The 27,011-nt window shown below is 50.1% G+C and overlaps 1 protein-coding gene across 1 annotated transcript in view; it reads right to left on the bottom strand.

The window, feature by feature from the left end:
* Positions 1 to 24,799, bottom strand: part of LOC140390248 (butyrophilin subfamily 1 member A1-like) — a 38,229-nt gene extending 13,430 nt beyond the window's left edge. Inside the window, exons 1-5 of the mRNA XM_072475237.1 lie at positions 24,609 to 24,799; positions 19,743 to 19,850; positions 10,187 to 10,303; positions 5,804 to 6,142; positions 957 to 1,241 (exon numbers count right to left, since the gene is read on the bottom strand). Of these exons, the coding sequence (XP_072331338.1) occupies positions 957 to 1,241; positions 5,804 to 6,142; positions 10,187 to 10,303; positions 19,743 to 19,850; positions 24,609 to 24,663 (904 nt within the window). The 5' untranslated portion in view covers positions 24,664 to 24,799. The remainder of the gene's footprint in view (positions 1 to 956; positions 1,242 to 5,803; positions 6,143 to 10,186; positions 10,304 to 19,742; positions 19,851 to 24,608) is intronic.
* Between the last annotated feature and the right edge of the window lie 2,212 nt (positions 24,800 to 27,011).

Consider the following 27,011-nt stretch of genomic DNA (forward strand, 5'->3'; position numbering starts at 1 on the left):
ATAGAGATGAGGAGATTTTTGTTCTCTCAGAGAATTGTGCGACTTTGGAACTCTGCCTCAGAAGGCGGCGGAGGCGGAGTCACTGAATAATTTTAAGGTAGAGGAAGATAGATTCCGATTGTAGAAAGGATTCTAAGGTTATCGAGGGGTAGATGTATCATGTGAGAGTACCTTCAAGAAATGGGTGTTTATAAATGGGTGTGTATAAAAGTATCTGCAGTGAGAGTACCTTTAAGAAATGGGTGTATTACTGCAGTGATGTCAGAGAGTGGGTGGAGCTGGGCTGCCTGTCAGCTTTTTACTTTCGATTTAGGCTGTTTGCTGCAGGGTGTGTTTTAGTTTCGTTTGCAGAGCTGGATAGCTGCAGTCACAGCCTGAAGGTGTATTAGAGTCTCTCCCTGTAACGTAAAGACTGTAAATCGATCCTGGTGATTTACAACTTATAACAGTCGTGACTTTAACCTGATGTACTTCTGGTAAAAGGTGTTTTTTAAGTCTTATGGATGCTAAAAGGAAAGCTTAAAGGATTACCTAGAGTTGTATTCTTTGGAGGTTGTATTTGAATTAATGGTTGCTAAGATGTTCACTGTATGTTTTAAAAAGGTTAACTTGAGTTAATAGAATAAACATTGTTTTGCTTTAAAAAATACTTTTCCATTTCTGCTGTACCACACCTGTAGAGTGGGTCGTGTGCTCCCCGTACCACAATCTATTAAAAGCTTTGGGTCAGGTGAACTCCATGATAGACTTTGGGGTCGCCTAAACCCTGGCCCATAACAGGTGAGAATGTGGAATTCGAAATAGCAATAGATCAGCTGTGATCTTACTGAATGGCGATGCAGACTCGAGGGGCAGAATGGCCTCATTCTGCCCCAATTTCACATGTAATTATTATTTGTAATAACTTAACATTTAAAAAAAACTATTGTTAAGCTTTGAATGTTGCAATCACTGACCTACTACATATGCAGTCGACATCTTCTTGACATTGCCCAGTTTGTTGTAGATGATACAGGTCACAGTGGATGAAACGCTATCAGTTGTCCGATACTGGATATCCACATTGTACAGTCCCTGCTCGTCTCTCACTTTGGTCACTGTGGACAGTGGCACCAGGCTGTTTCCGAAGCTGTCTTTCCAGATAATGTCAGGTTCGGGGTACCAGCCCTCAGACTGGCAGGCGTAAGCGACGACGCTCTCGTCGGACTGCGTTATCGACAAACCCGGCTTTCTCCCGAAGGCTAGAAAAGACCAGAACACCCCGCTCAGTCGAGAGGGAAGACGTACGTGCAGGTTCACCCATCGCAAAGTAAATGTACCCCTTTAGATTCAGTGTTACCTGCTCACAGCACGGCCTACTCTACACTGTAGAGACCAAATACAGACTGGGCGGCCCAAACTGCGGGACACCTTCGACCAGCCCAGTATTTCCCCATTTCAGACCTGGCATCGGCGCGGCCCCAAGCTTGGGGCTGCCCACCACTGTAATTCGCCCAGTTTTTGTTTTTGGGTGGCATTTGTTCATCGGTCTGCCATTCACACCTACTCGAGAAGCATCTGTTGATTCTTGTCCCCCAACCACTCCTTCTGGCCTTCCACCATTAGCTCTTTTTGTCATTTAATCTCTCTGGTCTACCACAGTGTCAAATAACCTCCCCTTCCCTTTGTTTCTTTTTCCACCTTCCCCTCTTCCATATCCCTACCTTTTCCGGGTCATCGACCTGAAACATTCACTCTCCTTTTCCTCCCTTCACCGAGTAGAATCCCTACAGTGCAGAACGAGGCCATTCGGCCCATCGAGTCTGCACCGACCCTCTGAAAGAGCGCCCTACCTTCACCCAATCCCCCAGCCTATCCCTGTAACTCCACCTAGGGGCAATTTAGCATGGGCAATCCACCTAACCTGCATCTTTGGTCTGTGGGAGGGAACTGGAGCACCCGGAGGAATCCCACGCAGACGCAGGGAGAACGTGCAGACTCCGTACAGACTGTCACCCGAGGTCGGAATCGAACCCGGGTCCCTGGAGCTGCGAGGCAGCAGTGCTAGCCACTGCGCCACCCGAGCATTTTCTATCTCTTGGGTTGCCCTACGAGGAAAGCTTGGACAGACTGGGCTTGTTTCCACTGGAGCTTAGGAGAGTGTGCATTGACTTGATTGAAATGTGTAAGATCCTGAACGGGTCTTTACAAGGAGGATGTGGAAAGGACGTTTCCTCTTGTGGGTGAGTCCAGAACCAGGGGCCACAGTTTTAATACGATGGGGCCGCCCCTTTAGGACAGGAATGAGAAGAAGTTTTTTTCTGTTAAAGGATTGTGCAACTTTGAAACTTTCTGCCTCAGAAGGCGGCAGAGACGGAGGTAGATATATAAGAGGGACGTAGATAGATTCTTGGTGCACAAGGGAATCAAAGGTTATGGGGGTAGATAGGGACTCAAAACACAAACAGATCAACCGGGATCTTACTGATGGCAGAGCAAACGTCCGGTGGCAGCACAGTGGTTAGCACAGTTGCTTCACAGCTCCAGGGTCCCAGTTTCGATTCCTGCCTTGGGTCACTACCTGTGCAGAGTCTGCACGTTCTCCCTGTGTCTGAGTGAGTTTCCTCCGGGCGCTCCGGTTTCCTCCCACAGTCCAAAGATGTGCAGGTTAGGTGGATTGGCCACGATAAATTGCCCCTAGGTGTCCAAAAAGGGGTGGGGTTACAGGAATAGGGTGGAGATGTGGGCTTAAGCGGGGTGCTCTTTCCAGGCACTGGTGCAGACTCGATAGGCCGAATGGCCTCCATCTGCACTGTAAATTCTATGATTCTATGACATGCAGGTGGAGGTCGCAGGGTGGCTCCCACGAGTGTTCCCATTTTGTATCTAGTTTTGGGGGGCACCCTAATATGAGCTGCCTTCAGTAAAGTTGTGGGTATTAGAGGATGTCGAAATCCCAATGAAAGAATACAGCTAGAGGAGGAACGAGCACTAGTCCACCTGGGGGTCTGAGTTCGGTGCGGAGTTCTGTGGGAGGAAAGATGTTGGGAGCTAACTCGCCCGTGTGGGGTGGACATGCAACCAGAGGTGATGGCGGTGGTTTGAGCGGCAGTTTGCCAAGCATTTTGAGCGACATGGGAAGGAGATGATGGGAATGCTCAAAGAGCTGGTGGAGGATACGCTGGCCCCAATAAAGGAGGCTCCAGGAAGGATGTAGCAAATGGTATGGGAGCATGGTGAGGGGTTGAAGGGGGTGGAGGAGGCATTGTCGTGACACGGTGACCAGCGCTCCTCGATGGGAGAGGAGCTGCGGGAGGTGGAGGAGAGCAATAAAGTGCTGAGAGAGAGCCAAAGTGGAGGACCTGGAAAACATGGCGGCAGAATATTTGGGGCTGCCTGAGGGGCTGGAGGGCTTGGGGCAGACTTTTCAGGGATGTTTGCCAAGTTATTGAGGGAGGAGAAGGAGAACACCTCTTTGAGCTGGATAGGGCTCATCAGTCACTCTGGCAGAAGCCAAAGGTGAAGCTGGGATAGTCTTGTTTTCACAGATATCAGATGAAGGAGAAGGTCTTGGGATGTGCCAAGCAGAATCGAGAGGTGAAGGAAGGCTGTGGTATTCGTATATACCAGGACATCACAGTGGTGCTGGCAAAACGGCGGGCGGCCTTTAATAGAGCGAAGGCAGTGCTGTATAAGAGTGATGTTCAGTTCTGGACGGTCTACCCAGCGGAGCGGAGAGTTACCTATAACTCCAAGGACCATTTATTTGAGATGGCGGAGAAGGCGCAGGCATTCGTAAAAGCTGAAGGACGGGGACTGAACTGAGATTGAAGTTTGATTTCTTATGTTGTGGTTGAGAGGAGTTGGTTTGGGGACGATGGGACAATGGGTCGGGATGTTTTCCCCTTGGGGTGGTGTTTAGTATGTTTGATTGTTTAGAAGAGCTGCGTGGGGAGTGGTTTCTTTGTTGGTCTTTGTGTTAGGTACGTGGGGCGGGGGAGGGGTCTCTGGTGGGGCCACTTCGCTGGCAAACCTAAGGTGGCTAGTGAGCGGGAGCCAGGTGGGGGGAGGGGGCCGCGTTCAGGCGAGACTGTGTTGACAGGTTTCTGCGGGCCTAGGAGGTGTGAATGGTGGGGGACGGGGCGTATGCTGAGAGGACCGGTTTCGAGAGGAAGTGCTTGGGGAATTTCTGGGATGGGGGGGGTGGGGGGGTGGGGGGGGGGGGGGGGGGGGGGGTAGATGGTTGACAGTGACTTGGGGTAGGGCTTAGTCTTATTCATGAGGCGGGGCGGGGCGGGGGGGCCATTTTGGGAGAATGGTGGGCTTAGAAGGTGGGGAGGGGGGGGGGGTAGGTGTGCCCCATGGAGTAGTCATGGCTGATAGGAGTGGGGGGGGGGGGGGAGCGAGTCCGAATGGTAACATGGAATGTGCGGGGATTGGGTGGACCTGTTAAGAGAGCGAGATTCTTGAGGTGTTGGCAACGTTTATGAAGGAGATGGGGAGCAGATCCTTGGAGGTTCAAGTATCCAGTGGGTAGAGTGTATTCCTTTTTCTCACCAGTGCATAATGTGTATTCAAGGATTGAGTTCTTTATTATGGGGAGGGGCTGGTTTAGCACAGGGCTAAATAGCTGGCTTTAAAGCAGACCAAGGCAGGCCAGCAGTGCAGGTTCAATTCCCGTACCAGCCTCCCCGAACAGATGCCGGAATGTGGCGACCAGGGGCTTTTCACAGTAACTTCATTTGAAGCCTACTTGTGACAATGAGTGATTTTCATTTCATTTCATTTTCGTTGCTGCCGGGGGTGAGGAAGGCGGAATACTCGGCGATCGTTATTTCAGATCATGCTCCGCACTTGCCGGATGTGGTCTTGGGGAAGGGGCCTGCACAAAGGCCAGTGTGGAGGTTGGATGTGGGGTTGCTCGCAGATCCGTGTTTTCGTGTTGGCAAAGGCGAATGATGATTAAGTGAGGTTCAACACAAATGGGGAGGTCTCGCTGTCAGTGGCTTGGGAGGTGCTGAAGGTGGGCCCTGTTGGGGTGGAGGTCAGCTTCTCCACCCTGTGCCTCTGTGTGGCTGGGCAACCTGATGGACTTCCTGTATCTTGAGAAGGTGTGACTGAGGGGTTCCATAAGAGATGGGGTCTACTTATACTTCACTTTAAAGAGTTGGTTACTGTCAACTGCTAAGGGGTGTAGGGTTCGGGGGAGGGTGGTTTGGGATGGTTGGTTTGAGTTATATGGGGGTGGTTGGTAGAAGGAGGAGTTCTTTTGTCATTCTTTTTGTTGGGGTTGTTTTATTTTATGCATAAAATGTTAAAAAACAAATAAAAATATATTTTAAAAAAAGAATTGCAGAGCGGATGGCGTCGGCTGAGCTAGCATTCAATTAATTAATTTTCAAATTTAACTTCCACCAGCTGACAAGGTGGGATTCCAACCTGTGTCCCCTCCCAGAGCATTACCATCAGCAAAACACTGCGGCGGCTGGAATCTGAAACAAAAACAGGAAAGGCCGGGGGAAATCTCAGCCGGCACCTGTGGAGTTCAAAGACAGACGGGGAACGTTGGCTCTGTTTTCACCCCCGACAGGTGTTACTGACCTCCAGAGTTTTTCCCAACATTCTGTGTTCGCGTTTCCCCAGCGCTGACTGATTTACCGGCCCAGTGTGGGACACAAAACAGTAACCTTCCACCTTCCTATCTCAGGGGATAGTGCCTACCCATTGAGTTAGAGCTGGCAAGCTTGGCCACTGATTGTGGGTGGGGGGGGGGGGGGTTCAGGGTGAGGGTCAGGCACACCACAGTTAATGCCAACCATCTTACCGACCATGGCGAGCTCCATATCCACGTGGCTGGAATGGCCATTGGAGCTGACGGTGCACCGATATGTCCCGGCGTCAGATTCCTTCACCCCTCGTAGTCCGATCGACATGTTCCCAGCCGGCGGCTGACCCACGAAGAGGTGGGCTCTGCCCCCGAGGGCTAGGCACTGCTCTGTCCGATCGCTCTCGCACGTCAGGATCGTAGCTCCGGTGTCCAGATCCTTCCATTCAACCCATAGCTTCATGTCCTGCCTGAAGGGGACCACCAAACAGCTGAGGACCACATCCTCACCCAAGTGGGCCACGGTGAGGGAGTCTGGCCCTTTCACTGTAAATGGGCCTGGAAGGGAAAGAAAATTACAAATTTACCTTGGCATTGTGTCTTTCGTCGTCTCAGGAGGTCCCAGTGTTCACTCGATGAAACACTTTTCCTTTGAATTATAGTCACTGCTGCAAACACAATAGCCAAATTGTTGCCAATGCATTACCCCTCACAATTTGCCCTTGAGCAGGTGGAATTTAGTTGCCTTCAGGAGTTGCTACAATCTCCAGGGTGAGGGTGAAATCTTTTGCTAAACGAAAAGATAGCTGCTACAGGTCACATGATGCACAATATTGATCCTCCGTCCTGGGAGCTTCCAACGGGAGTCACAGGAACAACAGAGCTTCCCTCTCTTCGTTGTGGACTCTCACACACTGTGATAAGGAGACATTATAATTACAAAACTAAGGGACTCGCAGCAATCAAAATTAATAGTACCCCGTTGCGTTCCGATGTAAGGTTTACCTATTATGGCCTTGTCCTTTGGTCTCTGAGGATCCTGTACAACTCAGTAACAACCACTTTCTTTATATAGTACCTTTAGCAGAATAAATCATGCCAAGGCAATTCAAACAAATGTCATAAACCAATAAATATGACACGGAGCCATTTAATGAGATACAGTGCTGTGGGTCATGAGCTGAATTGTGTAAAACCACAACCTCATGGCCCGGCCGATATCCCATTGCCATCGTAAGAAGTCTTGCAACACCAGGTTAAAGTCCAACAGGTTTGTTTCGAATCACGAGCTTTCGGAGCACAGGTGAGTCACCTGATGAAGGAGCTGTGCTCCAAAAGCTAGTGATTCAAGACAAACCTGTTGGACTTTAACCTGGTGTAAGATTACTGTGCCCACCCAGACCAACGCCAGCATCTCCACATTGCCATCAAACCTGATTCAATGAAAAATGCATGAGGCCATGCCAGGAGTACAGAATCATAGATTAGAATCAGAGAATTCCTACAGTGCAGAAGTGGGCCATTCGGTCCATCAAGTGTGCATCAACCCTCTGAACCCCCCCCCCCCCCCCATTTAGGCTGACTCTCCCACCTAACCTGCACATACCTGGCCACTAAGGGGCAATTTAGCGTGGCCAGTCCACCTGACCTGCTCATCTGTGCACTGTGGGAGGAAACCGGAGCACCCAGAGGAAACCCACGCAGACACGTAGAGAACGTGCAAGCTTTACACAGACAGTCACCCAAGGCCAGAATTGAAGCCAGGTCCCTGGCATTTTGAGGCAGCAGCGCTATCCACTGTGCCACCGTGCTGTCCACAGCCATGCCATGCAGCACCAGGCATACATAAAAAATGAGGTGTCAACCTGGTGAAGCTACACACAGGACTACTTGCGTGACAAACAGCGAAAGTGGCAACTGTTAAACAGGCCACGCGGTCCCATAACTGAAGCAGTTCATGCCCAAATGCAGCAAGGCCTGGACAATATCCAGGCTTGGCTGATAGATGGCAAGTAATATTCATGCCACACAAGTGTCAGACAATGAGCATCCCAACAAGAGAGGATCTAATCATTCCCCCTTGACATTCAATGTCATTACCATCTCTGAAACCCTGCTATCAACATCCTGTAGGTTACCATTGACCAAAAACTGAACTGGATTAGCCATATAAATACTGTCACTACAAGAGCAGGTCAAATGTTCGGAATCCTACGGCGAGTAACTCACCACCTGACTCCCCAAAGCCTGTCCAAAACCTACAAGGCACAAGTCAGGACTCTGATGGAATACCCCCCACTTGCCTGGATGAGTGCAGCTCCAACAACACTCAAGAAACTCAACCCCATCCAGGACAAAGCGCCCGCTTGATTGGCACCCATTCAACAAATATTCAAACCCTCCACCACTGACACACAGCAACAGCCGCGTGTACCATCCACAAGATTCACTGCAGTAACTCACCAATGCTCCTTCAACAGCACCTTCCAAACCCATGACCACTACCATCTGGATGGACAAGAGAAGCAGATACCTGGGAGCCCCAAAACCATCCAAGACACTCACCATCCTGACTTGGAAATACATCGGCCGTTTCTTCACTGTCGCTGACATACTGGAACTCCCTCCCTAACAGCACAGTGGGTGTACTTACACCACAGGGACTGCAGTGGTTCAAGAAGGCAGTTCACCACCACCTACTCAGGGGGCAATTAAGGGTGAGCAATAAATGTTGGGCAAGCCAGCGATGCCCACATCCCCAGGATGAATATAAAAAGTGGAAGAGAGAGGGTTAAAGAAAGGCAGAGATGTTCATGAGAGAAATCCAAAGATTCAGGCCCAGGAAGCTGACAGAATGGCACTCTCCAATATTGGGGGCGAGTAAAATTGCAATCACGCTAGATGTTGGACGTAAAAGAGCACAGAGGCTTCACCCAGTTGTAAGGCCGGAGGATCGGCGAGGGTTGTGGAGTTATTTGGAAACAGACGTACTTTTTTATTCACATGGCTGGGGAAGCAGTTATAGTTCGATGTCAAGGTTGACAATCCATCCAATGACTGTCGCCTGTCTCAGTGAAATGCCACGAGGATTGGATCCCTCAGCAGAGGTTCAGTGAAGCAGGGCAATGATTGGGTGCGGATCCCCGCCGTCACAAGTTCCTCGGGTTCCACTCGTCGAGCCAGTGGTCACATCCTATGAATTTCAGATATATTGTATAATATGTATTTGGTGCAGTAAGGGTTAAAAGCCTAGGGTGGTGTGTGTGACTGCTGCAGTCATGTTTTTAAAAATCCTGGTTTGAAAGGCATTTTGGAGCCAGAGGTGCAATTAAAGCATCATAAAAATTTGGACTTTTGTTTATATTAAGAGGGTTTCCTGTAGAGTAGATAATTAGAGTCATTGTGTTCAGCTTAGTGAGTGCAGTTAATGGGAGGAGCTCGATTCTGAAGCAGTCTCTGGAGTATGAGTTTAGTTTTAGAATAGGATGTGAACAGAAGAGAAGCGGCTTCTCGCAATACAGTTTAGTTAAAGACCAGCAGCTTCTTTCCAAACAGTTCAATTAAATATTTGACTGGGGACAGACCAGAAGCAGCTGATCTCAAGACATTGAGTTCAATTTTTGCCTGTGAGCTGATAGGCAGTTTAAACAGCAAGTTGAGACAGGCAACAATCTGCAGCTGGTTCCTGAAGGATATTGCTTTCCCAAAGGTGTTTACCCAAGACATCTCTTTACAGCAAGTATTCCTGGGTCTACTAACTGTATTTAAAAGTGGATTTTGGCTTGAGACGGGTGTTGTTTGAGTGGAGATAAAGATAGCAGTTAAGGGTTATTGTGTCATTGTATTGATAAACATTGCTAAGCTATTTGTATAAAGCTATTTGTATTTATAAGGTTAAGGTTATTAATGCTGTGTTAGTAATAAAGTTTGTTTTAATTTACCATATCCCTATTTGTGCGTGAAATCACTTCTGGGGTGAAGTATCCTTTCCTCTCAGTTTTACAAACTAAATAAAATATTGGGTTTTTTGTCCAGTATCCTAGCCATTGTTGGGGTCTGGTCTGGGATCATAATATTTCCATCATGCCATATAACGCAATATGAATAAGGGTAACCACAACCAGGAAGGACAAGGGGCTAGAAGCTGTCTGGAAAGGGTCATTGAGTTAGAGAGGTGGGCAAGTTTAGGGAGGCAATATCAGAGTTTGGGGATCAGGCGGATTATGATCACCAGTTGCAGGGAGGCGTAAAGTGGTGGTACACAAGAGGCCAGAATTGGAGTGGCTTCGAAATTTCAAAGTGTTGTTAAGGCACAGCAGACAAATGAAATTGTGACCAGGGTGCGGGTGGCGATGTTTTTACAGTCACCCAGGAGCTGTATTCTCGAGAGGTGGGATTGCCGTCAGTTGGGCGGGTCTGGAGTATGTTCCATCGGGTTGTGGGGGGTGATATGGGATTTCTGATGGGTGGGTGGGGTTTTGCTGAGGTTCTGTGTCAATGGCAGGGATTAGTTAGCCACGCACACACAAACACACACACACACACACACACACACACACACACGATTCCTGTCTCACTGGAAATGACTTGCATCAGTCTCACCTCGTTGGGAGCCGTTCAAATATGAGGCGAACACGGCTCCTGCAAGGATGGCCACCTGTAGCAATAGTTCGGCTGGCAGGCTGACTCTGCGGTCTGACCTGGGGCTGTCCAACCTTCCTGTAAGAGATGCAAAATAGCAGCTGTGTTACTCGACTAGTCTCGATTTTTCTCTCTCCATCTCCTCTCGAGTGCAGACCCCCCCCTTTATCCACTGCCTCACGATCGGAGACTGGTGACTCTCCCACACTGCCATCAACCTCTCCGAGAGCCCTCCTGTGGTGATTGTCCCTTTAAGGGCAGCACGGCAGAGTAAGGATCACCTGGTCTGGGTGACCAATTGAGTCTCAGAGTAGGGAATTACACCAAGTGTGAAGTCTTTTTGGGCAGGAGACATTATGAGAGCTCTTTACAACCAGGAGGCTGCTGTACAATTCTTATTCTTATTTTGTGTTCACTAATGAAGTCTGTCAATGTTCATTTTTACACCTCCCAGCATGGCCACCTCATTGAGCAACAATAATCTCCTTCTATCCGTTAAAATATCAATCTCACTCCGAACAGAATTCAGTAGCAGCCGTGTGTACCATCTACAAGATGCACAGCAGGAATTCACCAAGGCTCCTTAGGCAGCACCTTCCAAATTCATGACCACTACCGTCTAGATGGACAAGAGCAACAGATACCTGGGAACACCACCACTTGAAGTTCCCCTCCAAGCCACTCACCACCCTGACTTGGAAATGTCACTGTCGCTGGGTCAAAATCCTGGAACTCCCTCCCTAACAGCACAGTGGGTGTACCTACACCTCTGACTGCAGTGGTTCGAGAAGGCAGCTCACCAGCACCTTCTGAAGGGCAGCTAGGGCTGGGCCTCGCCAGTGACACACACATCCCATAACGGAATTTTTTGAAAGAGTATCCTCGGCACCCTGCTATCAAGTCGTTAGGGTACAGAAGGAGCCCATTCAGCCCATCGGCTTCCATGCTCTTCCATTTGCCGCCCAAATTTGACGTTTTACTGGAGTTTTGAAATTTTGAGGGAATGGGGGGGGGGGGGGAGGAGATAGCACAAGTTGTCCACCTCTCTGCAGTTGGGCCCTGCTTCAGAGGACAGGGGAATCCGCTGTGAATCCGGAGAGGGGGGGAATGACCAGAGACAAGCTTTATTCTCTTCACTTGTTGAGGGGATCCGCTGATTCAGGCTTTTAACGGCTCTCCAAATGTTCCTAACCCGCCTTCCACGATGTCAACTGGAGAATCTCCCCCCCTCTTACAGTTCAACCACTGGAAAGGTGAACACACAGGGACACGGGGCAGGTCAATCAGCCCCTCAAACCTGTCCTGTCGATCGGCTAGATCACCGCCGGCCATCACCTGAACTCCATTTTCAACAAATCCCTCAATATCCCAACCCAACAGCAAGACTATCTTATAGAACCCAATCTTGAAAATTCCAATCGATGTCGGCCATCATTTTGGGAGAAAGAGTTGCAACAGTACCTGCCTACACCACCCTCTGAGGCAGCACCTTCCATATTCCCACCACCCTCTGGGTGAAAACTGTTTCTTCAGGTCCCGTCTAAACCACTTCCTCTTCACCTTAAACCTCTGGTCTCCAGACACCTCTTCCATGGGGAAAAGATTCTCACGATCTACTCTATCTCTGCCTCTTAAAATTTTGTATACCTCCATCAGATTTCCCTCCCCCCCACACCTCCCTCAGCCTCCTCTGCTCCAGGGGAAACAAACCCAACCTATCCAGTCTCTCCTCGTAGTTGAAACTTTCCATCCCAGGAAACATCCTGGTGAGTCTCCTGTATAAGCCAGCTATTTTCTGTCGGTAAAAGAAAGCTATTTAGCATTAAACCACTAGTCCATTAAATACCATTTTAAAACTCACTCATAACCTCAGGTCATTTCAAAACACACATTCAGCATTTCAAAACATAGCTTCAACAGAACACAGAAACAGATAGATTAAAACAGGGGCCGGGATTCTCCCCTACCCGGCGGGGCGGGGGGTCCCGGCGGGATGGAGTGGCGGGAACCACTCCGGCGTTGGGCCGCCCCAAAGGTGCGGATTTTTCGCACATTTAGGGGCCAAGCCCTCACCTTGAGGGGCTAGGCCCGCGCCGGACTGGTTGGCGCGCTGCCAGCCGGCGGGAAAGGCATTTGGCGCCATGCCAGCTGGGGCTGAAAGGACTTCGCCGGTCGAGCGTCAACGGCTGCTGACGCCATCCCCGCGCTTGCGCAAGGAGGGTGTCTCTTACTCGTCAGCCATCGCGGAGGCTGTGGCCGGGGCGGATGGAAAAGAGTGCCCCCACGCCACAGGCCCGCCCCGATCGCAGGCCAGGCCACCGTGGGGGCACCCCCCGGAGGCCAGATCGCCCCGCACCCCTCCCAGGACTCCGGAGCCCGCCCGCGCCGCCTAGTCCCGCCGGTAAGAGAGGTGGTTTGATTCTCGCCGGCGGGACTGGCATGACAGCAGCGGGACTTCGGCCCATCGCGGGCCGGAGAATCGCCGGGGAGGGCCCGCCGACTGGCGCGGCGCGATTCCCCGCGGCGCGATTCCCACCCCCCGCCGAATATCCGGTGTCGGAGAATTTGGCAACCGGCTGGGGCGGGATTCACGCCAGCCCCCGGCGATTCTCCGACCCGGCGGGGGGTCGGAGAATCCCGCCCAGCATTCTTATTCAGCTAACAAATACATTTGCAAGATAAAGTAACCAAGGACAGGGCAGGCTCCATGGCAACGGCACAGTAACCTAAAGACGCTATTGTCCTCAGCAAGAATCCAGTTCAAGCAGCTTGCGATAAGGAAGCCGAATCGCATTCCATAGCTCATACAAGAATACATTTTAGGTTAATGTTGCCTATTTATGAGTGACAACTAACCCTCAAATCAAACTCATTTGATGTTAATCCAAACCAATTAGAATGACATTGGGGTGTAGATAGATGGCTAAAGTCTGATATGATTTGGTATAACCGTGATGGATTTTCGGCCATCTCTCTCTTTCTCTCTCTCTCTTTCAAGAATTACCTAAACTTTGACTTACTATTCGCTATCTTCCTGTCTTTCATATTTCGCTTTCTGACTTTGACTTTTGAAGTTATTGCGAGCTGTTTGCCTAAACAAGAAAATCATTTCTGTGATTGTTTGAAAGTTCAATTGCCTACAGATTGCCTCTCTGTGAGTCCTATGCCAGCCGGACTTATTAGAGAATAAGACTTTAAATGATTGTCAATTGTATTCAATAGAGGCAAATAAAGCAGATTATAATTTACACCTGAGAAGTTTTAACTCAAATTTCTACTGAGTTTTAGTGATCGCAAAGTGCCACTAAATCCGCATGGTAGATCTCACATCTCCTCTGCACCCTCTCCAGTGCAATCACGTCCTTCCGATGGTGTGGTGACCAGGACTGTGCACAATATTCCATCTGTGGCCTATCCAACATTTCATAAAGTTGTACCAAGACCTCCCTGCTCCTAAGTACTGTGCCCCGGCTAATGAAGGCAAGCGTTCCTTATGCCTTCTTCACCACCCTGCCTACCTGCGCCATCCGTTTGGTGTTTCCAATCTTCCACTCCATTCCTCCCCCCTGGCCTTCCCTTTGTGTTCCCATTCCAGCCTCCACAACCCCCTCGCCCCACACTGCCACCCCTCCTAACAAAACATCTCTCCCAGTTTTGAAGGCAGGTCACCGACCTGCTACATTAACTCTGTTTCTCTATCCGACTCCCTGACCTCCAGGAGTTTCTGTTTATACTTCAGATTCCAGCCTTCCGCTGTTTGGTAAAACGATGATTTTTATTTTGGAGTTGGTGGGGGCACCTGCACTGACTGAGCATAAGAAATATGAGCAGGGGTAACCATTCAGCCTTTTGAGCCCATTCCACCCGTTCGACGGAGATCATGACAGATCTTCTGTTTCGAAACTTCCCGAGGGGTATGGACATAGTGAATAGAGAGATTGTTCCCGCTGAAGAGAACTAAAGGGCACAGATTCAAAATAGTTGACAAAATGAGTAAAGATGATGTTAGAATCATAGCATCAACAGTGCAGAAGGAGGCCATTCGGCCCATCGAGTCTGCACCGGCCCTTGGAATTAGCACCCCACTAAAGCGCACACCCGTAACCCAGTAACCCTACCGTACCTTTTTGGACACTAAGGGCAATTTATCGTGGCCAATCCACCTAACCTGCACATCTTTGGACTGTGGGAAGAAACCGGAGCACCCGGGGGAACCCCACGCAGACGCGGGGAGAACACGCAGACTCCGCACAGACAGTGACCTGAGCCGGGAATCGAACCTGGGACCCTGGAGCTGTGAAGCAACTGTGCTAACCACTGTGTGCTATCCTGCTGCCCTGAGGATTATTTCTCTCTCACCCGGAGGGTGGGTTGAAATCTAGAACAAACGTCCTGAGAGGGGGTGGTCGCAGGTTCGACCGAGGAATACCAGGGCTACTATCTGAAAAGAAAGAATGTGGAACCTTACGTGGGACGAGGTAGAATGTACTTTCAATGACCAGTGCAGATTCGATGGGCCGAATGGCCTCCGTGTGCTCTGTAAAGGTTCTGTGAACATCGTTTCTCTGCACTATCACCGTGTCCCCCTAATGTAGAAAGCTATGCATTTCAGTCTTGAACAATTTTAACGACGGTGCCTTCACAGCTCTCTGAGTCAGTGAATTCCAAATATTCGCCCCTCTGAGTGAAGAAATTCCTCCTCATCGCGGTCCTTAACGGCTGACATCTTATTCTGAGACTCTGTCCCCTGGTTCAAGACTCCTCCCACTCCACCCCCACCCCCCCCCAGCCAGGGAGAAACATCTTTCCTGCACCACCCTATCAAACGCTGTAAGAATTCTGTCTGTTTGAATGAGGCGTCTGTCATTCTTCTAAAACCCCCAGAGAATAAAGGCCCATCTATTTAAACTCTCCTCATTAGACGATCCCTCCATCCCAGGAATTAATTTGGTGAACCTCCGTTATAGTTCCATGATAGCAAGTGTATTTTTCCTCAGGTCAGGAGACCAAAACTTCATTCCCTGAGCTGATGATCACATCTGGAATGGAACACAGGAACGCAAGGAGGCCATTCAGCCCCTCGAGCCTGTCCCACCATTAAATTGGAAGCCTGTGGCTGATCTGCATTTTAACTCCATCCACCCGCCTTGGCACCAAATGCCAAGGAATAATCTACCCATCTCAAATTTATAAATTTTCAATCGATTCCCTCCCTCCCTGGCCACCAGCCTCAACAGCTTCATTTATTTCTTCATGTGGCCTTCGCTGGCAGAGTTGGGGTGTCTCTCTCTCTCTCGACCATTTCAGAGGGGGTTAGTTGCTGTGTGGGGTCTGGAGTCGCATGTTGGCCAGACCAGGTAAGGACAGGCAGGTTTCCTCACCTGGAGGACATCTTGTGGAGGAGGAGAGATTATTGGTGCTGCAGCCAACGCCAGGCTGGCACTTCCAAAGCGCCTTTCCCAACTTCCCCTTCCAGCCCTTTGTGGGAGTATTCGTGCGGCCTAATCACCGTGGTAACGCAGGAGACAGCCGCCAATTGGTGCACAGTAGGCTCCCATACACAGCAGAGACAAAGCGCCGCATCTGGTGCAGCTGTTGGCTTTTTTAATATAAATTTAGAGTACCCAATTAATCTTTTCCAATTAAAGGGCAATTTAGCGTGGCCAATCCACCTACCCTGCACATCTTTGGGTTGTGGGGGCGAAACCCACGCAGACACGGGGAGAATGTGCAAACTCCACACGGACAGTAACCCAGAGCCGGGATCGAACCTGGGACCTCAGCGGCGTGAGGCAGCAGTGCTAGCCACTGCGTCGCCGTGCTGCCGCAGCTGTTGGTTGAGGGATCAATGGCGCCCAGGGTACCAGGGAGGACTCCCCTCATCTTCAAATAACGGCTGTGGGAATTCTTTTTTACTGAGGTCCGCTTAAAGGGGTTTAGCGCCCCATATACAGGGTGGCATCATCAACAGTGCCGCATTCCCTCAGTACTCCACTGGGCGGGCCTGCCGAGACTAGATGCATAAGCTTGTGGGGGTGGGGCTTGAAGCCACAAGTGGGCGAGCCAGGGGCAAGGCTGCCAGCCACTGAGTCACAGCTGCCACCTGGCCTCTCCCCACCCCCCCCCACCACCAATCCCCCGAATCTGTGGTGAGAAGAGAGATAGAATCAGATAAGGCCTTGACCCTCCTGCCCATTATATGTGAGGTGTGCAGAAGGCAAGTGAGGGCTACCTTGTCCCTCACCGAACTAACACTCACTGTCCAAATGGGCAGGGTGAACTGAGGGGAAACAGGTGGCACATTCCATTCCCCCCCCTCCCCCCCTCCCCCCCCTCCCCCCCCTCCCCCTCCCCCCCCTCCCCCTCCCCACCCCCCCCCCCCTCCGCCCCTCCCCCCCTCCCCAGCCCCCCCCCATTGCCTCGGAGCAGGTAGGTCCAGGATCTTGGACCAGGAGGGCTTCAGTAGTTTAGGGAAGGGGTGGGTTTAAGGGAGGGAGTGGGTCGGAAGGAAAAGGAAGGGGTAAATCAACCTAAGGAGAGGCGCCCAAAAGAACTGCGCCCACCCCGCCCTCCCACCCAATTCCTTCCCAACAGTTAAACATTTTGGAGGGTAGAAATCAGACTTCCCCTCCTGCCTGACTACCGACGATTTTATAGCGTAGGCAATTTATTATCAGGGCCAACGGTGATCATAAAAAGCCTGATTGACACTTAATTATTCATTTTAATATTCCCTCTTCCCCACAGCCCCTTACCCCGCCACTGTCCCCCCGAACTTCCTCCTCCATTCCCCCAACTCCCTATCATCCTCCACCCCAGTGCTTCTTCCCCACACCCCATTGACCTCCGCTGTATCCCCCAACCCCCTGCTCCATTCTCCCCTCATCCTCCAGTCCAATCACCTACAACCTTCTGCTGTTCACCCTGACCCCCTCACTCCCCCACACCCCTTTGCCTCTCCACTGTTTCCCCCTTTCCCCCTCCACCCGTTCCCCCCTACCCCAAACCCCCTTCACCCCACTCACCCTTGCCCCTCCCCAGTTCTCCTTCCTACATTCCCCCTCACCCCCTTCTCCCACTCCCCCTTCCTCCAGTCCCTCTTTCTCTACCTGTTCCCTGCCTTTTCCCCCTCCTCCATTTCCCACCCCTTTCTCCCAACCCCCCCTTCCCCACTCCCCCTTCCCCACCCTTGTTCTCCCTTTGTCCTCCTCCTCCGTTCCGTCGTCTTTCTTCCCCCCTCCACCCTTCCCCTCCCTCCTCCACCCTTCCCCTCCCTCCCCCCCCTCCCCCCCCCGCTGCCCTTCAACCCTGACTCCACCCACTCTCTCCTCCACCCCCTCGCTGCCCTCCCTCTTTCACCCTTTCTGAGAAACTTCAGTTGTGAGGCTAGATTGGGGAGGTTGGAAGGCGGAGAGGAGATTTGATAGAGATGTTCAAAATCATGAAGGGGCCGGACAGAGTAGAAAGGGAGAAACTATTCCCGCTCACAAAAGGATGAAGAACGCGAGGGCAGCAGATTTAAAGTGATTAGCGAAAGAAGCGAGAGATGAGAAAAAAGTTTCTCACTCAGCGAGTGGTTGGGGTCTGGGCTGCACTGCCCGAAAGTGGGGCGGAGGCAGGTTCAGGAATGGGACAATTACTTGGACAGGAAGAATGTGCAGGGGTTACCGAGAAAATAATCATATAGAATCATTGAATTTACAGTGCAGAAGGAGACCATTTGGCCCATCGGGTCTGCACCGGCCCTTGGAAAGAGCACCCTACTTAAGCCCACGCCTCCCACCCTATCCCAGTAACCCCACCTAATCTTTTTTGGACACTAAGGGCAATTTAGCATGGCCAATCCACCTAACCTGCACATCTTTGGACTGTGGGAGGAAACCGGAGAACCCGGAGGAAACCCACGCACACACGGGGAGAATGTGCAGACTCCGCACAGACAGTGACCCAAGCCGGGAATCGAACCTTGGTCCCTGGAGCTGTGAAGCAACTGTGCTAACCACCGTGCTGCCCCCAGGAGAATGGCAGTAAGCAAGTGCAGAGAGCCGATGCAGACTCGACGTGGCCGACTGCCCGCCTTCTGCGCCAGTAACAATTCTGAGATCCTGTGAACGACATCGTGCCAACATGCTCAGTACGAAGAGGAGCCGGCTCAGTAGCAGCCACACTGGGACTAGGGGGTGGTACCCTAACCTCCTGACCTGATCAGAAGGTTGTGGGTTCAATCCACCTCCTGCAGACTCCAGCACAAATTCCCGGACTGACACTCGAGTACCGAGGGAGTGCTGCACTGTTGGGGGAGGGGGTGGGGTGCTGTCTTTCTGTTGAGACATCAAACCCAAGTACCGTCTGCCCTCTCTGACGGGTGTATCTGACAGACACTACATCACAGAGAAACTGGCAAGCCCTGCCTGATAACCCAACCAATATTTATCCCTCAATCATATAAATATGGTGGCTTACAGCAGCAGGTCAAAGGTTAGGAATTCTGTGGCGGGAAACTCACCTCCTGACTCCCTAAAGCCTGCCCACCATCAGGAGTGTGATGGAACACTCCCCACTTGCCTGGATGAGTGCAGCCCTAACAATGCTCAAGAAGCTCGATACCATCCAGGACAAAGCAGCCCACTTGATTGGCACCCCTTCCACAAACATTCACTCCTTCCACACCGTTACACAGTTATCAGCCGTGTGTACCATCTACAAGATGCACTGCAGAAACTCACCAAGGCTCCTTAGGCAATACCTTCCAAACCCACGACCGCTGCCACCTATCAGGACAAGGGCAGTAGGTACATGGGAACCCCACCATTTGGAGTTCTCTGCTGACTCCCTCACCGCTCCTTCACTGTCGCTGGGTCAAGTCCTGGAACTCCCTCCCGAACAGCACAGTGGGTGTACCTACACCTCAGGGCCTGCAGCGGTTCAAGAGGTCAGATCACCACCACCTTCTGGAGGGGCAGTTAGGGACGTAGCACAGTGGATAGCACTTGGACTATGGCACTGAGGACCCGGGTTCGAATCTGTGTGGAGTTTGCGTATTCTCCCCGTGTCTGCGTGGGTTTCACCCCCAAGATGTGCAGGTTAGGTGGATTGGCCATGCTAAATTGCCCCTTAATTGGCAAAAAAAATAATAATTGGTTACTCTAGGGATGGACAATAAATGCTGGGCCTTCTAGCGACACCCACATCCCATGAATAAATTGAAAAAAAGATCAATGATGCGAAAAATAAATTCTCTCGCCGTTATCACACTGCTGTTTGTGGTAACCTTCTGTGCGCAGATGGGTTGCTGTGTCTCCTATGTTACAACAGTGCATCCAGTGTATTTCATTGGCTACAGTACTTGGGGAGGTGTTGAAGTTGAGAAAAGTGCTGTGTAAACGTGAGTCATTTTTCCTTTTTCCAACCGTACCCAGCTGTTTGATTGGGAATCCTACTCCATTTTAACTGTCGGTGTAATTCTACATACACCCCGCCCCCCTTTAACGCCACCTGCCCTGGATTCTGTACTTACTTTGCCGATAGGCTATCCAAGAGGTCACGCTCGCAGTGATTATTCCCACCACCAAGGCCTCCCACACGTGATTGGACCAGCTCGAGACTCCAGAGGGATACAATCGCCCTGTAAAAACACGAAGATTGACACTATCCAGCTGATAATAAACGTCACGTGACTCGCAGAATCTGAGCTCACACACACAAAATACCGAGATTACTGGGTCAGTAATCCAGAGGGTCCCCAAGCTAACACTCTGGGGGACGGGTGACGGGTTCAGTGGGCTAAACAGCTGGCTTGTAACGTAGGACAAGGCCAGCAGCACGGTTCAACTCCCGTGCCGGCCTCCCCGAACAGGCGCCGGAATGTGGCGACTAGGGGCTTTTCACAGTAACTTCATTGAAGCCTACCTGTGACAATAAGTGATTATTATTATTAAATCCTATCACGGCAGCTGGTGGAATTTAAATTCAACGAATCAATCTGGAATTATAAAGCCGGTCTCAGTAACTATCATCGATTGTTGTCAAAAACCCAGTTGGGTCACCAATGTCCTTGAGGGAAGGAAACCTGCTGCCCCTATCTCGGTCTGGCCTACGTGTAACTCCGGACCCACAGAAATGTGCTCGACTCTGGACTGCCCCTCTCTGAAACGGCTGAATGAGACACTATGTTCAAGGGCAATTAGGGATGGACAAAAGTGCCGGTCCAGTCGGCAACGCCCCACATCCCAATGAAAGAATAAAGAAAATATATAAATATATATATTTAACAAGCTGTGTTCTCAGAGGGGAGGCCGTGATGTAGTGGTATTGTCACTGGACCAGTAATCCAGTGACTGTGGGTAATGCGCCGGGGACCCAGGTTCAAATCCCACCTTGATAGGCGGCGGAATTCAAATTCAATAAATATCTGGAATTAAAAGTCTAATGATTATCAAGAAACCATTGTCAATTGTTGTAAAAACTCATCTGGTTCACTAATGTCCTTAGTGAAATCTGCCATCCTTACCTCGTCTTGCCTACATGTGACTCCAGACCCGACACAGCGATGCGGTTGGCTATGAATTGCCCCTCTGAAATGGCCACGCAAGCTGCTCGGTTGAAGGGAGTTAAGGGTGAGCGACAAATGCTGTGGACCAGCCAGCGACACCCAGATCTCGTGCAAGAATTAAGGACATGGACTTGATTGGAAAACTGGTTGCCCATTGGGATAGGATGGTTTGGGGTTCAGTTCTACACTGAGGTGAAGTGGGGGGGGGTTAGTGAGCTGCCTTCCTGAGTTGAGGGGGAGAGGGGGAAGGTAGTGCGAGTGTGTCACTGACGGCTGCACCATCTGAAGGCGTGCACACTGACACTGCCCAGTCCAGATACCAACCATGGTCCTGTAGGTAGCAGCGCCGTTCGGTGGGGTTACTGAGTTACGGGGATATGGTGGAGGCGTGGGCTTAAGTGGGGTGCTCTTTCCAAGGGCTATTTCAGACTCGATGGGCTGAATGGCTTCCTTCTGCACTGTAAATTCTATGATTCTATGAATATCCGAAGGCTGTGGGTTTGAGTTCCATTCGAGGGCCTGGAGCACAATGGCCCGGGCTGACACTCCCAGTCCCGTACCGAGGGAGTGCAAACCATCAGAGGTACCGTCTTCTGGGAGTGGCATTAATCAGAGGTCCCATCAGCCCTTGCAAGCACGAACGTTAAACATCCCCGTTCTCTTTCTAAGAACACCACAAAACAGATGATATATAAAACACATATATTAGTGTGGATAGGGGATTGGCTAACCAACAAGGAGAGTTGGGATCAACTCATTTGCAGCTTGCCAAACGGTAGCTAGCGGACTGCCAAAAGCATCACTGCTGGGGCCTCAACTATTTGGGGGTTAAATTTCCTGGTTGCTTGTCTTGGTAAAAACACAGTTTTAAAACACCGTTCTATTTAAAGTACAGATCTTCCAGATGTTACAAATGCTGACACTACTTTTGCCCTTATTGCCCTTAGTGTTGGGTTATGGGGATAGGGTGGAGGTGCTGAACTTGGGTAGGGTGCTCTTTCCAAGAGCCGGTGCAGACTCGATGGGCCGAATGGCCTCCTTCTGCACTGTAAATTCTATGTTAATCTATGATAATCTATGATACTTTCTTCAGTGAGCATTGAAAATCCTGAAATTTAAAATTCAACTACAGACTAAAGGGTTAATGAATCGGATGAAGGGACTGACTGCATTGTAGCCAGACCTGCTGATGATACAAAGACAGTTAAGAAAGCAAATTGGGAGGATACAATATGTGCAAAGCGATGTAGACAGATAAAATGAGTGAACAAAGATTTGGCATGTGAAGTATAATACGTTATGTTTTAAACTGTCTCCTTTGGTTCAAGATGAAATTAAGCAGTTTGGCAAGGGGGAATATGGCCAAAGGTAACAAGTGCGTGTGATCTGGTTGCCATGGGGAGAGGAGCCCAGGTTAAAAATTATTGAAGATAAGGAGCAGCTTTTAACACAATCACTCACAAAGGATAGTTGTTCCTTTGAAAGCACAGGGGTCTCAGTCAGAGTGAGAGACCTGGAGAGGTGAAGACCCACCAGAGGTACAGTACTACTAGGCAGAGGAAAAGGTCTGTCTTGGGGTTAATCGCCAAGCAGAGGGCGAGTGAGGGCGAGTTTTCCATCTGAAGAAATGAGGATTGGGAAGGAAATCACCAGCGAGTACCTTGCTACTGGAAGTCCATTTGATTATTCGCAATGGGAGTTGAGTGAAGGGACTTTTGTTTGAAAGGACATTGGAAGATTCACCGTGGCGAGGACAGGAGAACAGATCCTCTTAGAACCAGGAGGAGCCTTAGGCTTTCCATACAAGACTATGTTTCAATGAGAGTATGGTGTAATGTATGAACAAACCGTGGGGTTTTTAGTTATGTTAAGAAGTTACTGATAAAACACTTTTTGGTAATTTGGTATATTAGTTGCCTATTAAGTACCGTTTAGTGTCTGTTGATTTTAGTGTGCAAGTTACAGAAAAGGCTTAAAATGCAAACATCTCATCATGTCATCTTGAGTGTTGTCCACTGAGGAACACATATCTCTTTATAAAGGTTATTGGTCTCTCTGGGGATTGTAGCAGTGAGGATGTCCACTTTGCCAGGCAGAATAATAATAATATTATTGAAATGAAGTCTGTAGAATGCTGGGGCACAGAGGGATCCGGGCGTCCTGGTCCATGAATCACAAAACGTTAGCATGTAGGTACGGCAATTCATTAGAAAGGCAAATGGAATGATGGCCTTCATTGAAAAGTGTGATGGGATAATAAAAGTCAGTAGGTCTCGCTGCACCCACACAGGACATTGGTGAGACTGCACCTTGTGATGAACAAAGGTAGACTTTCATCCGTCTACATCGCTAGTTATTCCTGGAACGGGTCGCTAGTCTGTCGCCAGAGTCTTCGAGATTGAGGGGGCGCCACTCAACATCAAGCTTGACAGGCCAGGAGCCCCTCACTCCCTTGCTGCCAACCATTGGCATGTTTGGAAGGATTTTTGCAGGTTGACACACTCAACCAGTTTGACCGCGTTATGAACCTTCCTTTAGCCATTGGATCCTGGGGTGGCACTACCCGGAGCTTCCAGCTCAGAGGCAGGACGCTATCCCACTGCACCACAAGACCACCTAAGTACCACTTTGGTCTTCGTAATTAAGGAAATTGATACTTTTGGTAGGTGTTCATAGAAGGTACACAAGGGTGATCCCTGGGATGAAGGGTTTGCCTGACAAGGGAAGGGCGAGCCTGTACTCATTAGACTTTAAAAGAATGAGAAGTGATCTTATCAAGACATGTAGGATGCTGAGAGGCTGTTACCCCTAGGTGGGGGTGGTGGGTGGAGAATCTAGAACTAGGAGAGGGCAGGATTACAAATAAGGGATCTCCTGTTCAAGGCGGAGATGAGGAGGAATTTCTTCTCTCACTGGGGGGGGGGTTTAATATTTGGAATTCTCTCCCCAGAGAGAGGCTGCCCAGTCGCTGAATAAATTCAAGGCTGAGTTCAATAGATTTTCCATTGACAAAAGGGGAATCAAAGCTTCTGGGGTGACCGGCAGAATCATAGAATCCCTACGGTGCAGAAGGAGGCCATTTGGCCCATCGGGTCTGCACCAACCCTCCGAAAGAGCATCCGGCCTAGGCCCACTCCCCCGCAACTCCATCTAACGCGTGGGACACTACGGGCAATTTTAGCGTGGTCAAACCACCTAACCTGCACATCTTTGGACCGTGGGAGGAAACCGGAGCACCCGGAGGAAACCACCGCAGACACGGGGAGGACGTATAAACCCGGGTCCCAGGCGGTGTGAGGCAGCAGTGCTAACCATCGTGCCACTCATTGTGCCACGGTGCCGCCCGTGGAGGAAAGGGAGTTGAGGCCACAATCAGGGCAGCCGATGCTGAATTGACTTAATGTGATAGCAGGCTGGAGGGGCCGACTGGCCTCCACCAGCTTCTATTTCTTCCGGTCTTTACAAAAACCGTGCTAACCGCAGCCGAAGATTGATTTTTTTTAAAAACTTTTGAGGAAGTCCTGTTAACCCCATATGCTCCCAGCAGAGTCAATGTTGGCTGGGACAGCTTGCAGTCAATTACACTCGTGCACCGTGCATTCTATCCCGGACTGCGCCGTGCAGAGAGCTGCCGTGGTTTCCTGTGATTGGTGAAATGGCCGAGGCTGTGTGGAGCATGTCAGTTTCTCAGTCTCGCTGTGTCTGTCTGTCTGCCTGCCCCACTACCGCTCCGAGGTCGCTGTTCATGGTTGCATGTCAACAGCAAATACATTCCAACATCCCCTCAACAACACACACATACGCTGGGGTTGAAGCGAAGGGGAACCTTACCTGAGGGTGGACTAATGAACCCCACGGCACTCATGGTGAACAAGCCCTTGAACATGTAAACTTCTCACAAACTTCCTGATCTGGACAAACGCAACATCCTGCAAACCAATCACAATAAAAACAGCCCCGACGCGTAACCAGTTATCAGGCAGTAAGACCCACAGACTGTGTCTGCATCATTTGCTGTGGCTCTGGATTCTTTACCCATCACTCCCCAAGTAGTTGTCTCAAACCTCTCTGCGTTTCCCTCGAGCGATTGTTTTTCAAAACAACGATAATAATCTTTATTAGTGTCACAAGTAGGCTTACATTAACACTGCAATGAAGTTACTGTGAAAAGCCCCTAGTCACCACATTCCGGCGCCTGTTCGGGTACACAGAGGGAGAATTCAGAATGTCCAATTCACCTAACAAAGCATGTCTCGGGACTTCATAGAGCACCATTTATTGCCCATCGCTAATTGCCCCCCAGTGGTAGGCGAGCCGCCCTCCTGGAGACTGCGGTTCCCGTATGAGTTAGGTAAGTATATGAGGGATAAAGTAACAGGACATGTGAGATTGGAGTAGGATTGGGAGGAGGTGTGGACCGTCGGGCCGAATGGCCTGTTTGTGTTCTGTAGATACAATGTGTTGTGGGCAGGGCGGGGGGGGGGGGGGGGGTGTTCCTTTCTCCACTCACTCCATCCCAAAACATAAAGATGTTTTTTATTCTGATTTCCCCCACATGGTGGCACATTTCCCCCAACCCTAACATTTGAATTGTTCCAGCACCTCTATGGTGTCAGTGGTGGGCACACTGCAGCCCGGGGGGGGGGGGGGGGGAGAGGCACAGGAGGCCGTTCTGGGTTCTGAGTGCAGCCCTTGAGACATTTTGTTAACCATTGCCCACAGGCAGGTAAAGCGAGCGTGCGTGAAGCGAGCATGCGTGAAGCGAGGGTGCGTGAAGCGAGGGTGCGTGAAGCGAGGATGCGTGAAACGAGGGTGCGTGAAACGAGGGTGCATGAAGCGAGGGTGCGTGAAGCGAGGGGGTGTGAAGCGAGGGTCTGTGAAGCGAGGGTGCGTGAAGCGAGGGTGCGAGATGATCGCGCAAGGCATTGACTGAGAGCTGGGTGCTCCCTCTGTGTCCAAAGAGTAACATTTCTTTTTTTTAACCATTTGAAGTGTATGAAGTTCTAACAAAGAACAAAGAGCAATATAGCACAGGAACAGGCCCTTCGGCCCTCCAAGCCAGCGCCGACCATGGTACCTTACTAAACTAAAACCATCTGCACTTACAGAGTCCGTATCCTTCTATTCCCACCCTATTCATATATTTGTCACGATGCCCCTTAAATGCCACTATCGTACCTGCTTTTACCACCTCCAGGCAGCGCCTGGTTTGTTTTTTTACACCCTCTGTGTAAAAAATTGCCTCGTACATCTGTTTGCAACTATTCCCCACAAACTTTAAACCTATGTCCCCTGGTACTTGACTCTCCTACCCTAAAAAGAGCATCTGACTATCCACTCTGTTCATGCCACTTATAATCTTGTAGACCTCTATCAAGTCGCCTCTCAACCTCCGTCGTTCCAGTGAGAACAGACCCGGTTTATCTTACCTCTCCTCATAGCTAATGCCCTCCATACCAGGCAACATCCTTGTAAACCACTTCTGTACCCTCTACAAAGCATCCACATCCTTCTGGTAGTGTGGCAACCAGAATTGTACACAATATTCCAAAAGAGGCCTAACTAAGATCCTGTACAGTTGCAACATGACTTGCCAATTTTTATATTCAATGCCCCGACCGATGAAGGTCAGCATGCCGTATGCCTTCTTGACCACCTTATCCACATGCGTTGCCACTTTCTGTGATCGGTGGACATGCACGCCCAGATCTCTTTGCCTGTCAGTACTTGCAAGAATTCTACCATTTATTGTGTAATTCCTACATGCATTGGACCTTTCAAAGTTTATTACCTCACACTTGTCCGGATTAAACGCCATCTGCCATTTCTCCGCCCAAAACTCCAACCAGTTTATATCCTGCTGTATCCTCTGACAATCCTCTTCACTATCCACAACTCCAACAATTTTTGTGTTGTCTGCGAACTTTCTAATAATTTCTTCCAAATCATTTAAATACATCACGCAAAACAAAGGCCCCAGAACTGATCCCTGTGGAACGCCGCTAGTCACAGTCTTCCATTCAGAAAAGCACCCTTCTACTGCTACCCGCTGTCTTCTGTGCCTAAGCCAGTTCTGTATCCAACTTGCCAGCTCTCCTCTGATCCCATGTGACTTCACCTTTCGTGCCAATGTACCATGAGGTATCTTGTCAAAGACTTTACTGAAGTCCATATATACAACATCTACTGCCTTTGCCTCATCTATCATCTTTGTCACTTCCTCGAAAAACTCGA

This window comes from Scyliorhinus torazame, chromosome 14 (assembly GCF_047496885.1).
Source record: "Scyliorhinus torazame isolate Kashiwa2021f chromosome 14, sScyTor2.1, whole genome shotgun sequence".
In the NCBI taxonomy this organism is placed as follows: domain Eukaryota; kingdom Metazoa; phylum Chordata; class Chondrichthyes; order Carcharhiniformes; family Scyliorhinidae; genus Scyliorhinus; species Scyliorhinus torazame.